The sequence below is a fragment of the Gossypium hirsutum genome, chromosome D13 (genome assembly GCF_007990345.1).
Source record: "Gossypium hirsutum isolate 1008001.06 chromosome D13, Gossypium_hirsutum_v2.1, whole genome shotgun sequence".
NCBI classification, from domain to species: domain Eukaryota; kingdom Viridiplantae; phylum Streptophyta; class Magnoliopsida; order Malvales; family Malvaceae; genus Gossypium; species Gossypium hirsutum.
The window spans coordinates 59,936,753-59,953,691 of NC_053449.1; the positions used below are offsets into that span (position 1 = coordinate 59,936,753).

Genomic DNA, 16,939 nt, shown 5'->3' on the forward strand with positions numbered 1-16,939 from the left:
TTGGAATTTGAGAAAAAAACATAACATAATAGAAAGAACGGCTAGATGAACAAACAAATACGACCTTCATCTACAATAAGCTCTGCAGAAATTATATCAGCTCAAAAGAAGCATTCCAAATTTCTTTTTTCAATTTTACTTGATTTCTCATCCTTTGAAAAAAAATCCATTTTCCCCATCAATTTTTGTTTTGAAAACCCCTCAGAGATTTGCAATTCAACTTTTGAGTTCTCTCCAACATTTTTTTATAAGAGATTCGGATTCAATTCCTTAAACTCATTTTTTCTTTATGGATTTGGAAATTTTTTTCCTTCGTGATGGAAAATTGGAGATGCGAAAAAGAGTTTTTTTTTAAATAAGAGTTAAAATGATAATTTTTTATTTTATTTAAATGATGTGGAAAGTTAAAATTTTAGAAATAATTTTAACGGTAATGGCTAAAATAAATGCCTAAATGATTTTATAATTGTGATTACGGATTTTGATAATTGGTTTGAATATTTTTAGCTACTCTATTCAAACATTATTTCAATTTATCTTCCTATATGAATTATTATTTATCAAAATTTATTAAATTAAAATATAAAAATTAATCTCCAAATTTAATATAGTAAAGGAGCAAATCATTAATTTCACAAGTGGGACATTGATATTGGTTGCTATTTTCTATTTGCAATGGTTTGAGCAGTAGGCGATTATAATGCCGAAGTGCGGGTTCTGTTACTGTTAAGACAGGATCTGCCGTTGCCAGCTGTCAGGACAATTACCGATCTTATGGGTTACCTAAGCTAAACGTGCTCTTTACAGATTTCTCTTCTTTCCACTATCTTATCTTTCCCCACGACCAGATACCAGCGCGTGTCGTCTACTAGTGCTTGGTTCAACATGGCTGCCTAGTTTTCCCCTTTTGCCTTTCTTGTCTAAAAGGTTTGATTGGTCCCGCCTAGGAGCGTACCTTCAGAGCCTCACATGCGCGTCGTTCTTGGTGCATAAGTATTTCTTTTGTCATTACTTTAGTGTAACTCGCACCTCGCATTCTAATTTGTTTACATTAAATAATTATTTAGAATAATATTTTTATTAAATTAATATCCAAAGTTAAAGATACATAAATAAAATAATATTTAATATACTATAAAATTGAAAATTTATTTATTTATTTTAATTTATCGTAATTTTTATTCATATTTTATAAAATTAAAAAAAGTTAGTCCAAACAATATTATTAAACTTTGACATTAAATTCTTTATATAAAAATTAAAGGTTCAAAAATTTATATGGATAAATTTTTAAAAAAATTAATAATTTATATGTAATAAATTAATAAAATAAATAATTTAAATATTTAATACATTAATGGTAATTTTTTTAATTCTACCATTTATTTTTAAATTATATTTGAAAAATTAAAAAAATAAAATATGTAAAAAAATATTATTAAAAATTTTCACATAATTACACATTTAGATACATAATTCTCTGCTTACAAACTAAAAAAGAAAAGAGAAAAAAAAGGTCAAATCGAGTGGCGAAGGGCTGTATTGGAATTGGATGAATTGTTTAATATTTTTGTGGTAGTTAAGCTACTAGCAAAAGCCATTTTCGAACAAAATAAAAATCTCAGAAATAAAAATAAATAAATAAATAAAGAGAACAAAAATCTGAGATAATAATATACTGCTGCAAGCCAAAGCGAAACAAAAACCAAAGCTCAAATCCCTATAAAATTAATTTAAAAAGAAAAAAAATATATCTGGAACTCTATCATCTCATTTCTTTAACTATGAATCCTTTCTATTTATTTCGAAAAGGTATAAATTTCTTCTTAGATCTCTCGATTTTCGTTTTTCTTTCTTCGTTGTGTTTATTTTAGTTTTTTTAATTTTTTTTATGGATTGACTTGAGATCTCTGATGATTAATGACTTGGATAATGCAAGATTTATAGCGTTAATTTATGCTTGATTTTCGTTTCAATTATTTGTTTAGCTAGAACTTCGATTTTGTTTTGTTTTTTTTTTTTGGAAATCTGAGTTTGTTGTTTTTATTATTAAGGATTTTTACTGTAAATGAGTTCGCTGTTTAATTGTTTGCCTGAGGAATTTGTGGCTTTCCTTTTCCAGGTTTTAAGTCTTGTTGAAAAGTGGATTCTAGGGTTTTGAACTGTATATTGGCGTGATTTTGGTCTATTTAATGGTTTTGATTTAATAAAAAACTTGTTGCTTAGCTCCTAATCTTGAATTAAGCATATCTTAATGTTGTTTTTACGAAATTGAGTAACAGTAGTTGCCATTCAGCTGTTAATTAGGCATAGTATTATCTATAGCGTTTGTTTCATTTAAAGCAATGGCTTTGCATGCATGCCTAAGAGTCAGATATGGTTATTAAGACTTCTATTATTTTCCTCATTGCCATTGTTATCATCTGTATTTTCATGGAAATGGTTATTGTAAAATTTTCTTTAAAGAGTGATGTTGAGATTTGGTGGTTTTGGGGTGTCAATCTCATTCTAGATTTGGTTATTGGTATAATATTTGTTAAGGATCGGTATCATGCACGTATTTTGTCTTCGATTTAGGTTTCTTTTGTAAGTTCGACTTATTGATAATGTGATATGATGGATGGTTTTGCAGGTTTTGGTTAGAGTTAGTGGAACTCGAGGGTGTATCCTCTGCTTTAGTTTCTTTTATCTATGCAGAATCTACTTTTTCCTTTTTATACATTTAGTAAAGAATGAGCTTATCTAAGAAAGGGATCCAAATTAGAGACACAAAACTGAATACCCCTAGCAAGGTAACAACTTTGAATCCTAATGCAGCAGAGTTCGTTCCTTTTTCTCTTAGGTCACCATCTTCATCAGGAAGCACTATTGCGGCTGATGCAACAAGGTTTGCTATTTCTAGAACCTTAGGAAAAGCAGTTCTTGATCGGTCTGAGTCTTCTATTTCAAATAATTCCGATGATGAGGCTCATCAGTTCTGGCGTTGCCAGCTCCCTGATGACATTACTCCAGACTTTAAGGTTATTAATGAGGATGATTCTCAAGGAATTGGACCTGGGAGCCTCTCTTTAGCAGGTTTATCCTTGCATGGTGATAGTGAAGCGTCAAGGTTTCCTGCTTCTGCTGGTGGTGGCTGTATATTTGGTAATCAGCAGCAACTACTGCACCATAATGGTAATGGCAGTAACATCGCTGAAAAATTGAGACATCCTGCTTCATCTTATGGAAAGAATCCTACTGCAGCTAGTTTTCTACCTTTGCAAGCCAAACCTTGGGACAAGCAACTTGTTAATAGTGATCAGCTACTTAGCAATCGGAGGGAGGGACAACCATATAGTGGAAATTCTAGACATAGATTTGTTAATGATTTGTTGGGGGAGCAGACCATTATGGATGGTCCTGAAATGAATCCTGTGGAATTTTTGGCTTCTCAATTCCCCGGACTTGCTGCCGAAAGCCTTGCTGAAGTTTATTTTGCCAATGGTTGTGATTTAAATCTGACTATTGAGATGCTCACACAACATGAGGTGAGTGGAGGTCCTTAACTGTTTTTAGTTGATTTCTAGTGCTTACTTTTTACCCTTTGTTTGAAGATGTAGTGATGTGTCAGTTATTTAGGTCTTGAAGTCTTATATTTTCCATTTCACGATTGTTGTTATCAATTGTTGGAGAGTTGCAGCCACTCTAAGAAATGGTTTATGGTCTAGATCAGGATGCGGAAGTTTTAAGTTTTTAATTTTCCTTTATTTATACACACTGGAAATGTTTTTAACACCCCCCCCTACTTATGCTATATTTACGGGATGTTGGTTTTCTGTTGTGGATCCCGGGAATGTTAATGGTTTGGATGCAAACCGTGGTTTGACAGAAAAGCTGGCTCCTAATGAAGTTTTGAGGCGACTCAATTCACCACAGCATGTAGCCTCTAGTTCATAATATTATGAGGCCTGGATGGCGAGTAGTTTTTCTTTATCGGGGTTTCTCCTCGTGGTTTTTGAAGTCATATTCTTCTTAGGTTGTTTTTACATGCTGTGGCTCACAGGTTTCCAGCATCCTCACAAAGTTTTTAGAATTTTTGCCTTGTGTTTTCTCCTTTTAAGATCTTTTAGCATTTCATAGATCATTTTGATTTTTATTGCAGCTTCAAGTTGATGGTGGTTTCAACCAGAACCCGAATTCAAAAACCTTGTTGGCTCCCAATCTAAGTACGCTAGGCTTCCCAGTTACTGTGTCAGATGATCAGAGCGGTGCTACAAAATATGCAGGGGATGATCTTCAACTTAATGTTGATCCTTATCTATCATCTGACAAGGACAACATTCTTATTTTCAAATCCAACTCTTCTCTTCCATCTAGAGGTGCCATAGATTTTGTACCAGGTATCAGGAAAATGGTATGTCAAGATTCTGGAGTATGGAAGTATGATAGAAATGGTTCTGCCAATTCGACTGTTGGGTCTAGTAGAAGTTCTCATGGGTTGGCTAATACCTTCAGTCTTGCACCTGGAAGAGGGGTTTACGCTAATAGGCTGCAGACACGTGTTCATTCAGATCCTGCTTGGCTTGAAACTGGAGATGCAGTCGGTAATATTCTGCGTTACTAAAGTTTCATGTGTTTATACAGATTTTAATAGGAGCAATCAATGTCTTTGTCCATATCTATTTGTTTTAATATTATTGAGCTGGCAGCAAATTTATACCCTGAACTGCGGGAAGACGCTCAAGACCATGCACGATCTCGTAACGCATATTTTGACCAGGTATCTCCTTGGAATTTTATTGCATATGTTTAAACTGATACAATAATAGGTTTTACATTTTTGTTGGCAAGCAATGAATAAGGTGCTGCCTATCTTATCCTTTTATTTATTATTCATTTATTTGCTCTCCTTTTGCAACCCTGGGAAATGAGTTTTGCTTCAACTACTACGACTACCTTTTCTTCTTACAGTTGTCAACCAAGTTATATCAGGCATCAATTAACTTAGCTAGATATGCAAACAAATAGACATAATTAATAGAATATGTACTCCAATAGTGGTTCCCTCCATTCTCTCTTAAGGTAAGCTTCATTGTATTTCATGTTTAGTAATTTAGCTATCCGAATTTCTTAAGTTGGGAAGTCTATAAGTCTAGTGATAGTGGCAACAAATAATCAGTCACAATCATCCATTTCAATATCTTGAATCCCTTGCTTTTCAAAGTTGATGGTACTGTACAGAGCACAAAGTGCTTCGAGTCATCAACCATTAGACAGGTAGACTGCAAATCTCTGAAGTTTGATTGCCATGTCTACTCATGAATGTGAATTTTGCTCTAAATATTCACCTCTCTCTCTCTTCTCTCTTCCCTACTGAACTTAGTCTGCTCAACTTATCCGTATTGTTAACTGATGCTACTTTATACATATATATATCGATATAATTAGGCACGTCAAGGATTTCTCACTGGCAATAAGGCTTTAACAAAGGAACTTAGTGTGAAAGGACAACTGCAAAATATGCATATGAAGGCAACTCATGGAAACACTCAAGAATCTTTATTTCGCCAGAGGTTTGTCATTTCTTTCCTGTCGCACTTGGTTCCTCGTGATGGTGGTTAACAGACTTAAACCCGTTCTTTTGTTGCTGGTAATGTTATTGCGTCTGAGATCTGTTTATCAGTGATTACTGACATTGAGGTTAAGTGTAATCGTTCCATATCAATCACTTCCACAATACCTTATCTCCTGTCTCTATTTGTTTATGTACATGAGTTTCTGGGTTATGAATCTTAGTAATTGTTTGTTCTTATTGCGGTATCTAAATCAGTGTTATATTATTTTGGTAGTCTTGATACTTTTCGACTGGTTATGAACTAATATAGGAACCAAGTTCCTCCTGAGATTGTTGGAGGGCAGGAACGGATCATAGACCTGCATGGATTGCCTGTTAGTGAAGCCATTCATATGCTGAACTATGAACTATCAGTGCTCAGGAGAACAGCTCGGGCTGCAGATCAGCGCCTTCAGGTTTACATAAGTGTTGGAACTGGCAACCATGCTAGGGGTTCTCGTATTCCAGCAAGACTTCCAGTTGCCATACAACATTATCTCCTTGAAGAAGAGTGCCTTGACTTTACCGAACCACAGCCGGGACTACTTCGAGTTGTGATATATTGAAGACCTGGACTCCACAGCACGAGTTCTAGGAGTTTTTGACACAAGAAGAAAAAAAAAAGGAAAAAATCCGTTGAAACGTAGCCATTTTTGTATCTATACAAGGGAAGGAAAAGGAAAAGGAAGCATTTAAAGTCCGAAAAAAAATCGAAAAAAAAAGGGTTGGTAAAAAAAGAAAAAAAGAACAGAAGTAGCAGAAGTGTATGATTAATGTTTAAAAAGGTTAGATGAGAATAGCAAATGCATTTTGGTAGAGCATCAGGGGAGGGCGAGGCTGAGTCTAGCCGATAACTTGTTTTTCTCCGTTTTGTTAATTTTGTATCTTAAATTTATACTTTGTTAAATTACTTCTTGAATTACATCATGATTGTATGATTCATGAAAATTAAACTATTGTGCTAAATGCTGAAAACTTTTCATTATTACTTTTTAGGTCTATATAGCTGTATAGTATTCAAGTTCAAGCTCAACTCGCCATTCAAAGTTCATCTTGAGCTTGGTTGAGTTTCGGTTTTAAAATTCGAGTTTGATTTAAGATAAAAAATTATATTACTTTTGAGTCTATTAATTTAATCTGCTTTATACGGGATTATAAACTTGGTTATTTGTGTTTGAACTTAAATTCGATTTAAATCCATCATTAGAACACTTAGAATTTAATTTATCCAATAGTTCGAGTTTGGCTTCGATAATAGCAGGGAAAATTACAATAGAGGTCTTTATATTAAGAATTAGATTATATTGTATTCTTTTTTTTATAAAATGAGTAAATTAGTCCTTATACTTTAGATAAAGAAGTAAATTGGTCATTTTGTTAAAAATTTTATCTATTTCTACTATTAAAAATTAGTTCTCATACATCATTTTGAAGTACATGAGGCACACTATGAGTTACTATCTGATTATTTTATCAATCATGTTAGTTTTTAATAGTACAAATAGATAATTTTTTTACAAAAATAATTAATTTACTCTTTAATCTAATATATAAAAATTTAATTATCTATTTTTTCAGTAAAAAACAAAATGCAAAACCTTCTTAGTTTTACGATAATAGTTTAAAATACATCTGTTTCACTCTATGCATAGGGCATTATAACGTGTCAACTCATGATTGGGGCGTTTATGTGCTTCTCCCGATGGCGCGTAAATCAAACAACTTTCGTCCGAATCTTTTAAACAGCTTCGTCTGAATATGGAATTTTTTTCTTTTTATGGTAGTAAACCTGGAACTTTCTAATACAACAAAAAATAAGTTATTATATTTTTCATAAATTTAAAATTTAATTTTTGTATTTTTATTTTCAAAATTTTAATCTCTTTATTTTTAAAATTTTAAAATTCATAAACACTAATAAAATTATTTAATTAAATTCAAAGTTTATTACAAGATTAATTTTTTAATTGAATTACTACTAAATAAATATTTTTTATTTCAAAATGTTTTTTACCATAAAAATGGTGTGAATTTAATGGAATCAATGTCGTTGCATTGCACAGTCTGCTTCGCACCCCCATTTTCTCAGTTTTCTCACTGAAATATTCGTTCTTTTAGAACTTCACGTATATGGTAATTTTCATCTTTATCCTTTCTAGTCGTTTTCATTTCAATGATAAAATTTTAATGTTTGTCTTTTTGTCTAAATACTCAGCATCCAACATGCATTCTCCCATGGAAGAAGAGCAGTGTTACCCTCTAAAAACAACCTTCAGTGAAACACACTTACACCCATCTCAGATTGTGGTTTCAATCAATGACGATCATGCTAAGAACCACCACCCTTCTTCATCTTTAAATCCTGATCACTCTATCCCTAGAGGGTTTGCCCTTTTCTTCCTCTTTTTCTTTCTTTTTTTCCTTTATTTTTTCAGTTTTTGTTAATTTTTCTTTTTTCTGTGTGTGTTGTAGGCATCAGCTGCAGGTGTATGAAGTTGCAAAGAGAAGAAATATCATAGCAGTGTTAGATACAAGTGGAGGGAAGACAATGATAGCTGTAATGCTTATCAAAGATTTTGTTCAACCTATCAACTCCATTGATAAAAAAAAGTTGATTATTTTCTTGGCCCCCACTGTTCATCTTGTTAATCAGGTTTACTTCTCTTTATTTTTCCTGGAAAGTTTAAAAATTTCTTCTGGTAATGCAAAAAAAAAATGATCATTTTAAGTTATATATCTATGTATATATTGTTCATATTGTGTGTTTTGCAGCAATTTGAATATATAAAGTTCCATACAAGTTTGGATGTTGAACAATATTATGGAGATAAAGGGGTTAATGAATGGAACTCAGGGTATTGGGAGAAAGACATAAAGGAGCATGATGTAAGTTTTCTTTTTAAGTTATGTTAATTCACTAAATCTCTTATTTATTTGTTTGCTATGTTAATCCGAATCCGAATCTTTATTTTTCTCGAAATACATATATTTAACAGCCGTATCTAACATATATCCGGACATTAAAATCTTGAAAAGGAAAAAAATTGAACGTACTCATGCCCGACTCTCACATCCAAGTCCGAGTAACATGTTTTTACTTAATTGTTCATATCAATGATTTTATTATGTTCTTGATCTTGTAGGTTCTTGTTATGACACCCCAAATTCTGTTGGATGCCTTGTGGAAAGCGTTTAGAGATGGTGTCCTTAATGATAACGGACGAGTGCCACCATGCTACCGGTAACCATCCGTACGCGAAAATAATGAAGGTCGGGAATCCGAACCCTGTTTTTGCTAGAACTTGATGACTATTACTTTATTTTTGATATTTTCATCTGTTTGTTTTCTGATTAATAGTGGTGACATTGTTCTGTTCTTATTTCGGGTTAGGAATTCTATCACAAATCGAACAACAAACCGAAGATTTTCGGGATGACGGCATCGCCCGTAGTTAGCAAAGGTAAGTTTTTGTTGTTACTTTTTTCTTTCCATCTTATATTGAATTGATCTTATGCTTTTAAGGGTTTTTGGTAACTCAACTTTGTGTAGGTGCATTATCCAACAATGATTGTGAGGATCAAATTTCAGAACTTGAAAATGTTATGGATTGCATGGTATTCATTATTTCTGTTCCTTTAAAATCTTTTTCGTTAGATTTAATCGGTTTGCTCGAAAAATCGTATGTTAATATGTGTTGCTACAGATATATGCAATTGAAGACATGACAGAGATGGAAACATATGTTCCTACAGCAAAAGAAAGTTGTAGGTTTTTCGATCCAACACGATTTTGTAGTTCGGGTTTGAAAGCAATGATCGAAGCCTCGTGGTTAAAGGTATCTTTTTACTTAATATAAGTGATGCAAATGCAAGTAGGAATATACTTTGTTAATGTGAATGTATCTTGCAAATGTATATAGATAGATGCTTCATTATCAACGTTGCAAGGCTCGATTCAAACTTCTTATACAGACATGGATGATAAGTTTAAGGCCCTCCATAAACGGTCATCCAATGACCATGCTAAGATTCTGCATTGTCTCGACAATCTTGGTCTCATATGTGCTTATGAGGTATGATCATGTTATGCTCTTGTAACACAAACACGGTTTGTTCAGGCTTTACATTGTTTGTTTCGTGTTACTTCTTTCATAGGCTGTTAAAGTCTGTCTTGAGAACATCCCTGATACAAAAGAGGAGTGTGAAGCATATAAAGAAGGTGTATTGCAGTGCAAAAGGTTCCTCAACGAAGTGCTACAGATAATCGGGGAATCCCTTCCCCTGGGTATACTATGCTGTAACTCTTATCCTACTTCATTTGGTTCGCACCGTATTTAGAGAAGTTAACTCATCTCATCTCTTCAGGTGATGAAAATTTTCTGAATTCCGGGTTTGACTACTTAAAGGCGGTAGATTCGGGCTATATATCTCCGAAACTGCATGAACTAATTGAATTTTTCTTATCACTCGGGTAATAGGAAGCCTTAATGGTTAGTTTCTTTGAATATAATAACAATGTTGGCTTAATCTTACTTTTCGAGGTTGCAGAGAACCTAGTCAAGTATTGTGCCTCGTTTTTGTTGAAAGAATTGTTACCGCTAAAGTAATCGAAAGATTTGTGAAGAAAGTAAGTTGTTTATGTGTTTTGTGGTTTCGTGTTTGACTGGAAGTAATACGTCAGTTGATTCCATGGCACTAAAGATTCAAAAGGAAACTTTGGAGTCATGTCAATCCGGGAAGGTATGTGATCTATATGATAGCTTACTTGTATGCACTGATGATTAGATATTTTATGGTTAATGATTGTGGAGTTTGCTCAGGTGAATCTATTTTTTGCTACCGATGTGGTCGAGGAGGGAATTCATATACCAAACTGTTCATGTGTGATACGTTTTGACTTGCCGAAAACAGTGTTGAGTTATGTACAATCTCGAGGAAGAGCTAGGCAGAGTGGTTCCCAATTCATCATGATGCTAGAGAGGTAAAATCGTGTTCCTTGCTATGCATGCATGCATGCAATGCTTGTCCATTATAATTCCGACTCTATTTACGGTACTACAGCGTAGAATCTAACCGATGCATTGACAGGGGAAAAGAGAAACAAAGAGATCAACTATACGATCTAATTCGGAGTGAACATTCAATGACGAATATAGCTATGAATAGAGATCCTGATCTATCTCTTCCGGAAAACCGTACATTGGAAGAAACAAATGTTTCTATCATGGCTGCTACTGGAGCTTCCATTGAAGAAACTTCCAAAAATCGTTGTGCTTCTAAAGGAAAAGATCCCATTTTCGATTCAGGTGCAGGTATATATATAGATAAACTTTCAAAGTCTAAAACTTGTGTTTAACGATAGAATATGGCATGTAATAAGTATTGTTGTCTTGAGTTCAAACCGGAACCATATGGCTCATTGCTATGATCGATCTCCGTGTTCGCTTGCTTAAATTCCGTATGTAAAACTGTGTCCAGGTCGCCTTAGTTATTGCTTTTGCTTTTCATAGTAAATTAGCTTCATATTCCTTTCTTTTGTGTGGTTCAAAGGAACTACAAGATGGAAGGAGCTGCACGGAACAACTCAGATTCGTGCATTTTCCGGGAGCTGGGGAGAAAAAGCCGATGCTTCAGTTTTCTTTGCCTATAAAATTGACTTTTCATGCAATGTTGTTAGCGTTGTTTACTCTGGATTTGTACTTCTAATTGAATCTAAGCTTGCTGATGATGTGGGGAACATCGAAGTAGATCTTTACTTGATCGGAAAGATAGCTAAGGCTCGTGTTTCTTTTTATGGGAAAGTACATTTGGATGCTGTACAGGTATAACCATAGTGTTAACATTGTTCATGTTTTTAACCCCTGATGAAGCACTTACAGTTAATCTTGTTATATGTTTTTAATTTTCTTCACTCTAGATTACCGCAGCAAAGCGTTTTCAGGAAATTTTCTTTAATGGCTTGTTCGGGAGGCTGTTTGTTGGATCATCCAGAACATCGAGGGAACTTTTATTTCATAGTAAAACGAGCTTGTTGTGGCATCCATTTAACATGTATTTGCTTCTGCCCCTAGAGATAGTTTGAGTAATGAACTGAGAATAAACTGGCCTGGGATAACAGCTTGTACATTAGCTGTAGAGTTTTTAACTGCTAACGGTAACAGAGGTAATCCGTCATTGAACCAAACGGATTCATCCGTGACAGAACACAAGGAGACCAATGTAATCCACTTTGCTAACAGATCTATAGATGTTAACAATATCAGTAACATCGTAGTATTGGCAATTCATACCGGAAGAATCTATTCCACCATTGAATTAGTTCATGATACATCCGCCAAAAGTTCTTTCAATGACATTGTTGATATGAACTCATCGAAGTTCGCGACCTTCTCCGAATACTGCAACAGAAAGTAAGTCATTGGTGATTTTAGCAAGTGTTGTTTTATCCACATGGTTTTTACGGTTCCACTGACAGCAATAGCTTTGATCAGGTACTGCATCGTGCTGAAACATCCAGGACAACCTTTATTGCTGTTAAAGCAGAGTCATAACCCGCACAACTTGCTGGTTGATTTTAACGATGAAGGTTGGTTCATTTGCTACCTGTAATCTGTCGAAAAATAGTACTAACTTATTATACCTTATGTTCTAATGATTTCTAATATTTTCCCTTTACTAAGCAGATTTTTCAGCACAAGCATTACAAGCAAGCTCGGTTAATGAAAAGTCATGGAATAATATCCACATGCCACCCAAGCTTTTGCTCGTCCTTGATGTCCCGGTCTATGTTCTAAAAGCCTTTTACTTACTACCATCACTGATGCACCGGCTCGAGTCCTTAATGTTGGCTAGCCAACTTAGGGAAGAGATCGATTTTCGTTCAAGCAACTTCGGTATACCGAGCTCAATGGTTTGCTTTATTGCTTTCATAACTTTGATTGTTTTGGAAACAAGTCTTTCCTTTAATAATAATTTGATATCTTTCTATGCTATAGATCCTGGAAGCGTTAACAACGCTTAGATGTTGTGAAAGCTTTTCGATGGAGAGGCTGGAATTTCTCGGTGATTCAGTTCTGAAGTATGCTGTGAGCTACCACCTCTTTCTTAGAGATCCCGAGAAACACGAAGGAGAATTATCAATGATACGTTCATTGGCACTGAGAAACTCGACGCTGCATAAGCTGGGAACTGACTGCAAATTACAGGTTCGTATTTTGTTGTATCTGTTTGAACCCTTCTTGCTCATTACCGGGATATCATGGTTTTTAATGCTCATTGTGCGTCTAATATCTCGACATATTGTCGCCTGTATAATATGTTTACTTCCCGTTGCTATTATCGGATATTGGAGTCTATAACTAGGCAATGAAGTATCTGCTAATTGGCTACATTGCTTTGATTTCCTATATAATAGGGTTACATTAGAGACAGTGCTTTCGACCCCCGACGTTGGGTAGCTCCAGGACAACTACGTCTTCGGTCTTTTCCTTGTAACTGCAGGGTGGACTCTCGAGAAGTTCCTTTAGATAAAAAGTTTCAGACTGAAGACCTGGAAATTAAGGTCAGTATATCTTGTGATAGAGGCCACCGATGGATGTGTTCGAAAACCATATCGGATTGTGTTGAAGCTCTCATAGAAGCATACTATGTAAGTGGTGGACTCATTGCTGCTCTTCATATGATGAAATGGCTTGGGATCGATGCCGAACTTGATCCCTCTTTGGTAGCTGAAGCCATTTATCGTGCATCCCTACAATCTTATGTCCCTAATGATGAAATCCAGATTATAGAATCGAAAATTGGATACAAATTTTCTATGAAGTTTTTCTTACAGGAGGCCTTGACACATGCATCGGCAAACGAGTTTTACTGTTACCAGGTAGTTATGGAACTTCTCTACTTGTCTTTAAATTGTCAAATTGGCCGAATAATATAAATGCAAGTGCATGGTTCGTATGTGAACTCACCTTCTTTTACTTGTTTAAAATTATCTATAGAGGCTTGAATTTCTTGGTGATTCCGTGTTGGACTTGCTGATAACCCGATATCTCTACTGCAATCATACCGATATAGATTCAGGAGAACTGACTGACCTCCGATCGGCTTCAGTTAGTAATGAAACTTTTGCTCAAGTTGCTGTCCGTAATGACCTTCATAAGCATCTTCGACATTGTTCAACTTTACTATTGGACCAAATAAGTGAATATGCACAGTCCTTCCCTGAATCTTGGGACACTACACGATCAGTACCCGGCATAAAAGGTCCAAAGGTATGTTCAAGTATCATCTTTTTTATACTAAAGAATTAGAGATAGAGTTTCCATTTTTTATGCAACTTCCATGTCTACCATGTGGCTACTAGAACATTTATCAGCCATTCGAGATTGTACTTTACGATCTCTACTTTCTTTGCAACAGGCTCTTGGAGACCTTATTGAAAGTATCGTCGCGGCAATCTTGATCGATACAAACCTGAACCTTGACGAAGTTTGGAGAATTGTTGAGTCATTGTTATCTCCGATCGTGACTCCCGATAAGCTCGAGTTGCCTCCACTTTGAGAACTGAATGAATTATGTGACTCTCTCGGGTATTTCATAAGGGAAAAGTGCGTTAATACGGGAGAAATGGTGCATGCCAAGCTTTGGTTACAGCTGGATGATATTTTGTTGGTCGGAGAGGCATTCAATCGAAGCAAAAAGGTAGCAAAAGGAAAAGCAGCTTTATATCTATTGAAGGAACTCGAGGTATGTGCCTATTACGATTTAAAGCTTTCCAAGATAAGGAAAATGAGTGAGGGTAGTCATGTTGAGATCAACAATTGATCCATAAGTATTTTTCAGGATAGAGGGATCTCCCGAAAGAGAACGAAACAGGATCATGCCGGTTCGAGTGGAACCACTGATGATGATTTGTTAGAGCCAAAAATGTGCAAGAAGCAGAGGATAGCTGAGATTCCTTCTCCGACTAACGACTCTTCAAGGACAGCATATGGAACTGAGATTCCTTCTCCGGCTAACGCTTCTTCAAGGACAGCATATGGTTTCAGCTCCGACGCCCTAGGGATGCAACATTCAGTTCAGAATTTGGTATTGAAACCGTATGATTTTCTACTTTTCGTCATCTCGAGGATCTGCATTATGCAATCTACCATCGTGAATTTAGAACATAACGAGTACATTTCTCTCTTTCCGTTTTTATAGTTATTGCAAGGATAAACACAAATAAAGGACGACCGAGGGCCACTCTTTACGAGATTTGTCAGAAACAGTTATGGCCTAGGCCTACATTCGAAACAACAGAAGGAAGATCACGGTATGTCCTTTTCGTTTCTTTATTTTAAGGTTTTGGTTTTTGATCTGCTACCGCTTTCCCTTGCAGTTCTCCTATGGAAATCGGCAAAGGTGCAGACCGAAAAATCGGGTTTAACAGCTTTGTAACGAAGATCACCTTGAATGTACCGAGTTCAGGCATTATTGAATGCAGCGGAGATGTAAGAGCCGACAAAAAGAGCTCTTGTGACTCTGCAGCAATCCTTATGCTTTACAGGCTTAAAGAGCTAGGGAAGCTCATCATCCGCGAATCCTAGTTCCGAGACATCAAGAACGGTGTAGTATCGTCCGGCAGTCATCGACCACTGCCTTACAATAATAAAATAATTTTTTTCAATTTAGACAATCATATTTATTTTTCGACCCGAATTCGACTAACATTAGTTTTCTATCATATTTAGCGGCTTACATTAATTAAGTTTAAATACTTTGTTAGTGAAATATATTAAATGCTTTGATGGTAGCCATTGATGACTGTGATTAAACCTTAACTGCCAACTACAATTAAACATTAACCAGCCAATACATGGACCATTAAAATCTTGAAAGCTACTCTTCTCTAATTGCTGTCAATTTGTCCACTGGTTTTTTTCTGACTTTTTTTTTTTACAATATTGATGATGAGACACGTAATATTCGGACATAGTACCATAGCATGAAAATGAAATTGAAAATTTATCCAATAAGGAGTTTATAGGAATGTGACATTTGTGAGACTATTGAAAAAGATCGTATAGATAAGATATTAAATCTAATTTTGATAGTCATGTTCACGGTGAGCAATGCCCACAGTCACTCTCGCTTAACTTCTTCAATCGTACTTGGTTTCATTATTTTGTATGGCTCCGCTATTGCATCAACGAGTAGAAAAATATCCCTTAGATCTAATTTGATCTAACAATCAGTGTCAAAGATAAAAAAAAAAAAGTTATTCAGATTTTAGTTCATAAATTAATGAAGTTTAAAGTTGTTTCATAGAAAAAAAACTAAATTATATAAAAAAAAAGAGAAGGAGAGCTTTCGATTATCGATTGGTGCAAGCGGTGCAAGCAAAGAATGGCATATAACAACGCTTTTAACAGCCTATTAACTTAAATAAAGACTTTTCAATAGTTAGTGATCATTTTACAATAATGTTTTGAAGTTGAATGACTAAAATGTAAACTTACTAATAGTTAGTGACCTTAAGTATAGTTTGCCCTACAAAATGTACCTCAATACAACTTTACTAAGAAAATTCTTACACATGTTCTTAACACACATAACATGATGTATTATTAAAGTCTTATCAAAATATCCATTGAGATAGAGGAGGAAGAGGAGTGCAACTCGAATTTGTTCTCCTTGTGACAATATGATGTAAGATCTTTGAGTTTATGTATTTCAATTTTGTATATTAACTTTTCAAATATTGTGGTAACCAATGCTTTAGTAATTATATGAGCCAAATTATCACTTGAATGGATTTGTTGAACATCTCTATCATTATTATTTTAAAGGTCACATGTAAAGAAAAACTTTAGGAAAGTATGTTTCATTTGATCTCTTTTAATGCATTGTTCTTTCAAATTATCTTTATAACTGTTGTTAAATATTTTTTATTGGCAAGAAAGAGTAACTTAGGCTAAGGACTATCTAGCATAATAAACAGTAGTTATCGCAGACAGCGCATGATGCATGTCTGCTTCTAAAATTCGTAACACATTGCAAGGTGGATCATAAAAAATAATCAATTGATCCAAATTACTTGTAGCCTCTTTCAGTATGCAGTCAACAACTTTGTTACTATCTCTCGAGATGAGTCTATACCTCTTGTCAATTTTTAATAAACTTATGTATGAATCATCCTAACTTCAGCAACATTGTTGGTTCCAGCTAATCCATTTCTCAGGATATCGACTAAAAGAGCATTATCACTATCCACTTCCACCTGATGGAAATCACGTGCCCAAGCTATCTTTAGACCTTCAAGCATTGTTCTAGCTTCAACATGAAATATATTAGTCAATCTTCTCA

The 16,939-nt window shown here is 34.8% G+C and overlaps 1 protein-coding gene and 1 pseudogene across 1 annotated transcript; both read left to right on the forward strand.

The window, feature by feature from the left end:
• Positions 1–1,577: 1,577 nt before the first annotated feature.
• LOC107893387 (polyadenylate-binding protein-interacting protein 7) lies at positions 1,578–6,581 on the forward strand. The gene is made up of 6 exons (XM_016818362.2): positions 1,578–1,812; positions 2,633–3,527; positions 4,142–4,583; positions 4,689–4,759; positions 5,428–5,552; positions 5,865–6,581. Exons 2-6 carry the CDS (start codon positions 2,733–2,735, stop codon positions 6,157–6,159), a joined length of 1,728 nt encoding a protein of 575 aa, XP_016673851.2. The 5' UTR covers positions 1,578–1,812; positions 2,633–2,732; the 3' UTR covers positions 6,160–6,581.
• Positions 6,582–7,655: 1,074 nt separating this feature from the next.
• On the forward strand, positions 7,656–15,384 carry LOC107894811 (endoribonuclease Dicer homolog 3a-like; annotated as a pseudogene).
• The last annotated feature ends 1,555 nt before the right edge of the window (positions 15,385–16,939 follow it).

Bases quoted from the DNA above. Each gene is read 5' to 3' on its own strand.
- LOC107893387 (XM_016818362.2), top strand. From the start codon at position 2,733: ATGAGCTTATCTAAGAAAGGGATCCAAATTAGAGACACAAAACTGAAT. The intron at 4,584-4,688 runs GTAATATTCTGC...TTGAGCTGGCAG, and splicing joins TGAAACTGGAGATGCAGTCG to CAAATTTATACCCTGAACTG. The intron at 4,760-5,427 runs GTATCTCCTTGG...CGATATAATTAG, and splicing joins GTAACGCATATTTTGACCAG to GCACGTCAAGGATTTCTCAC.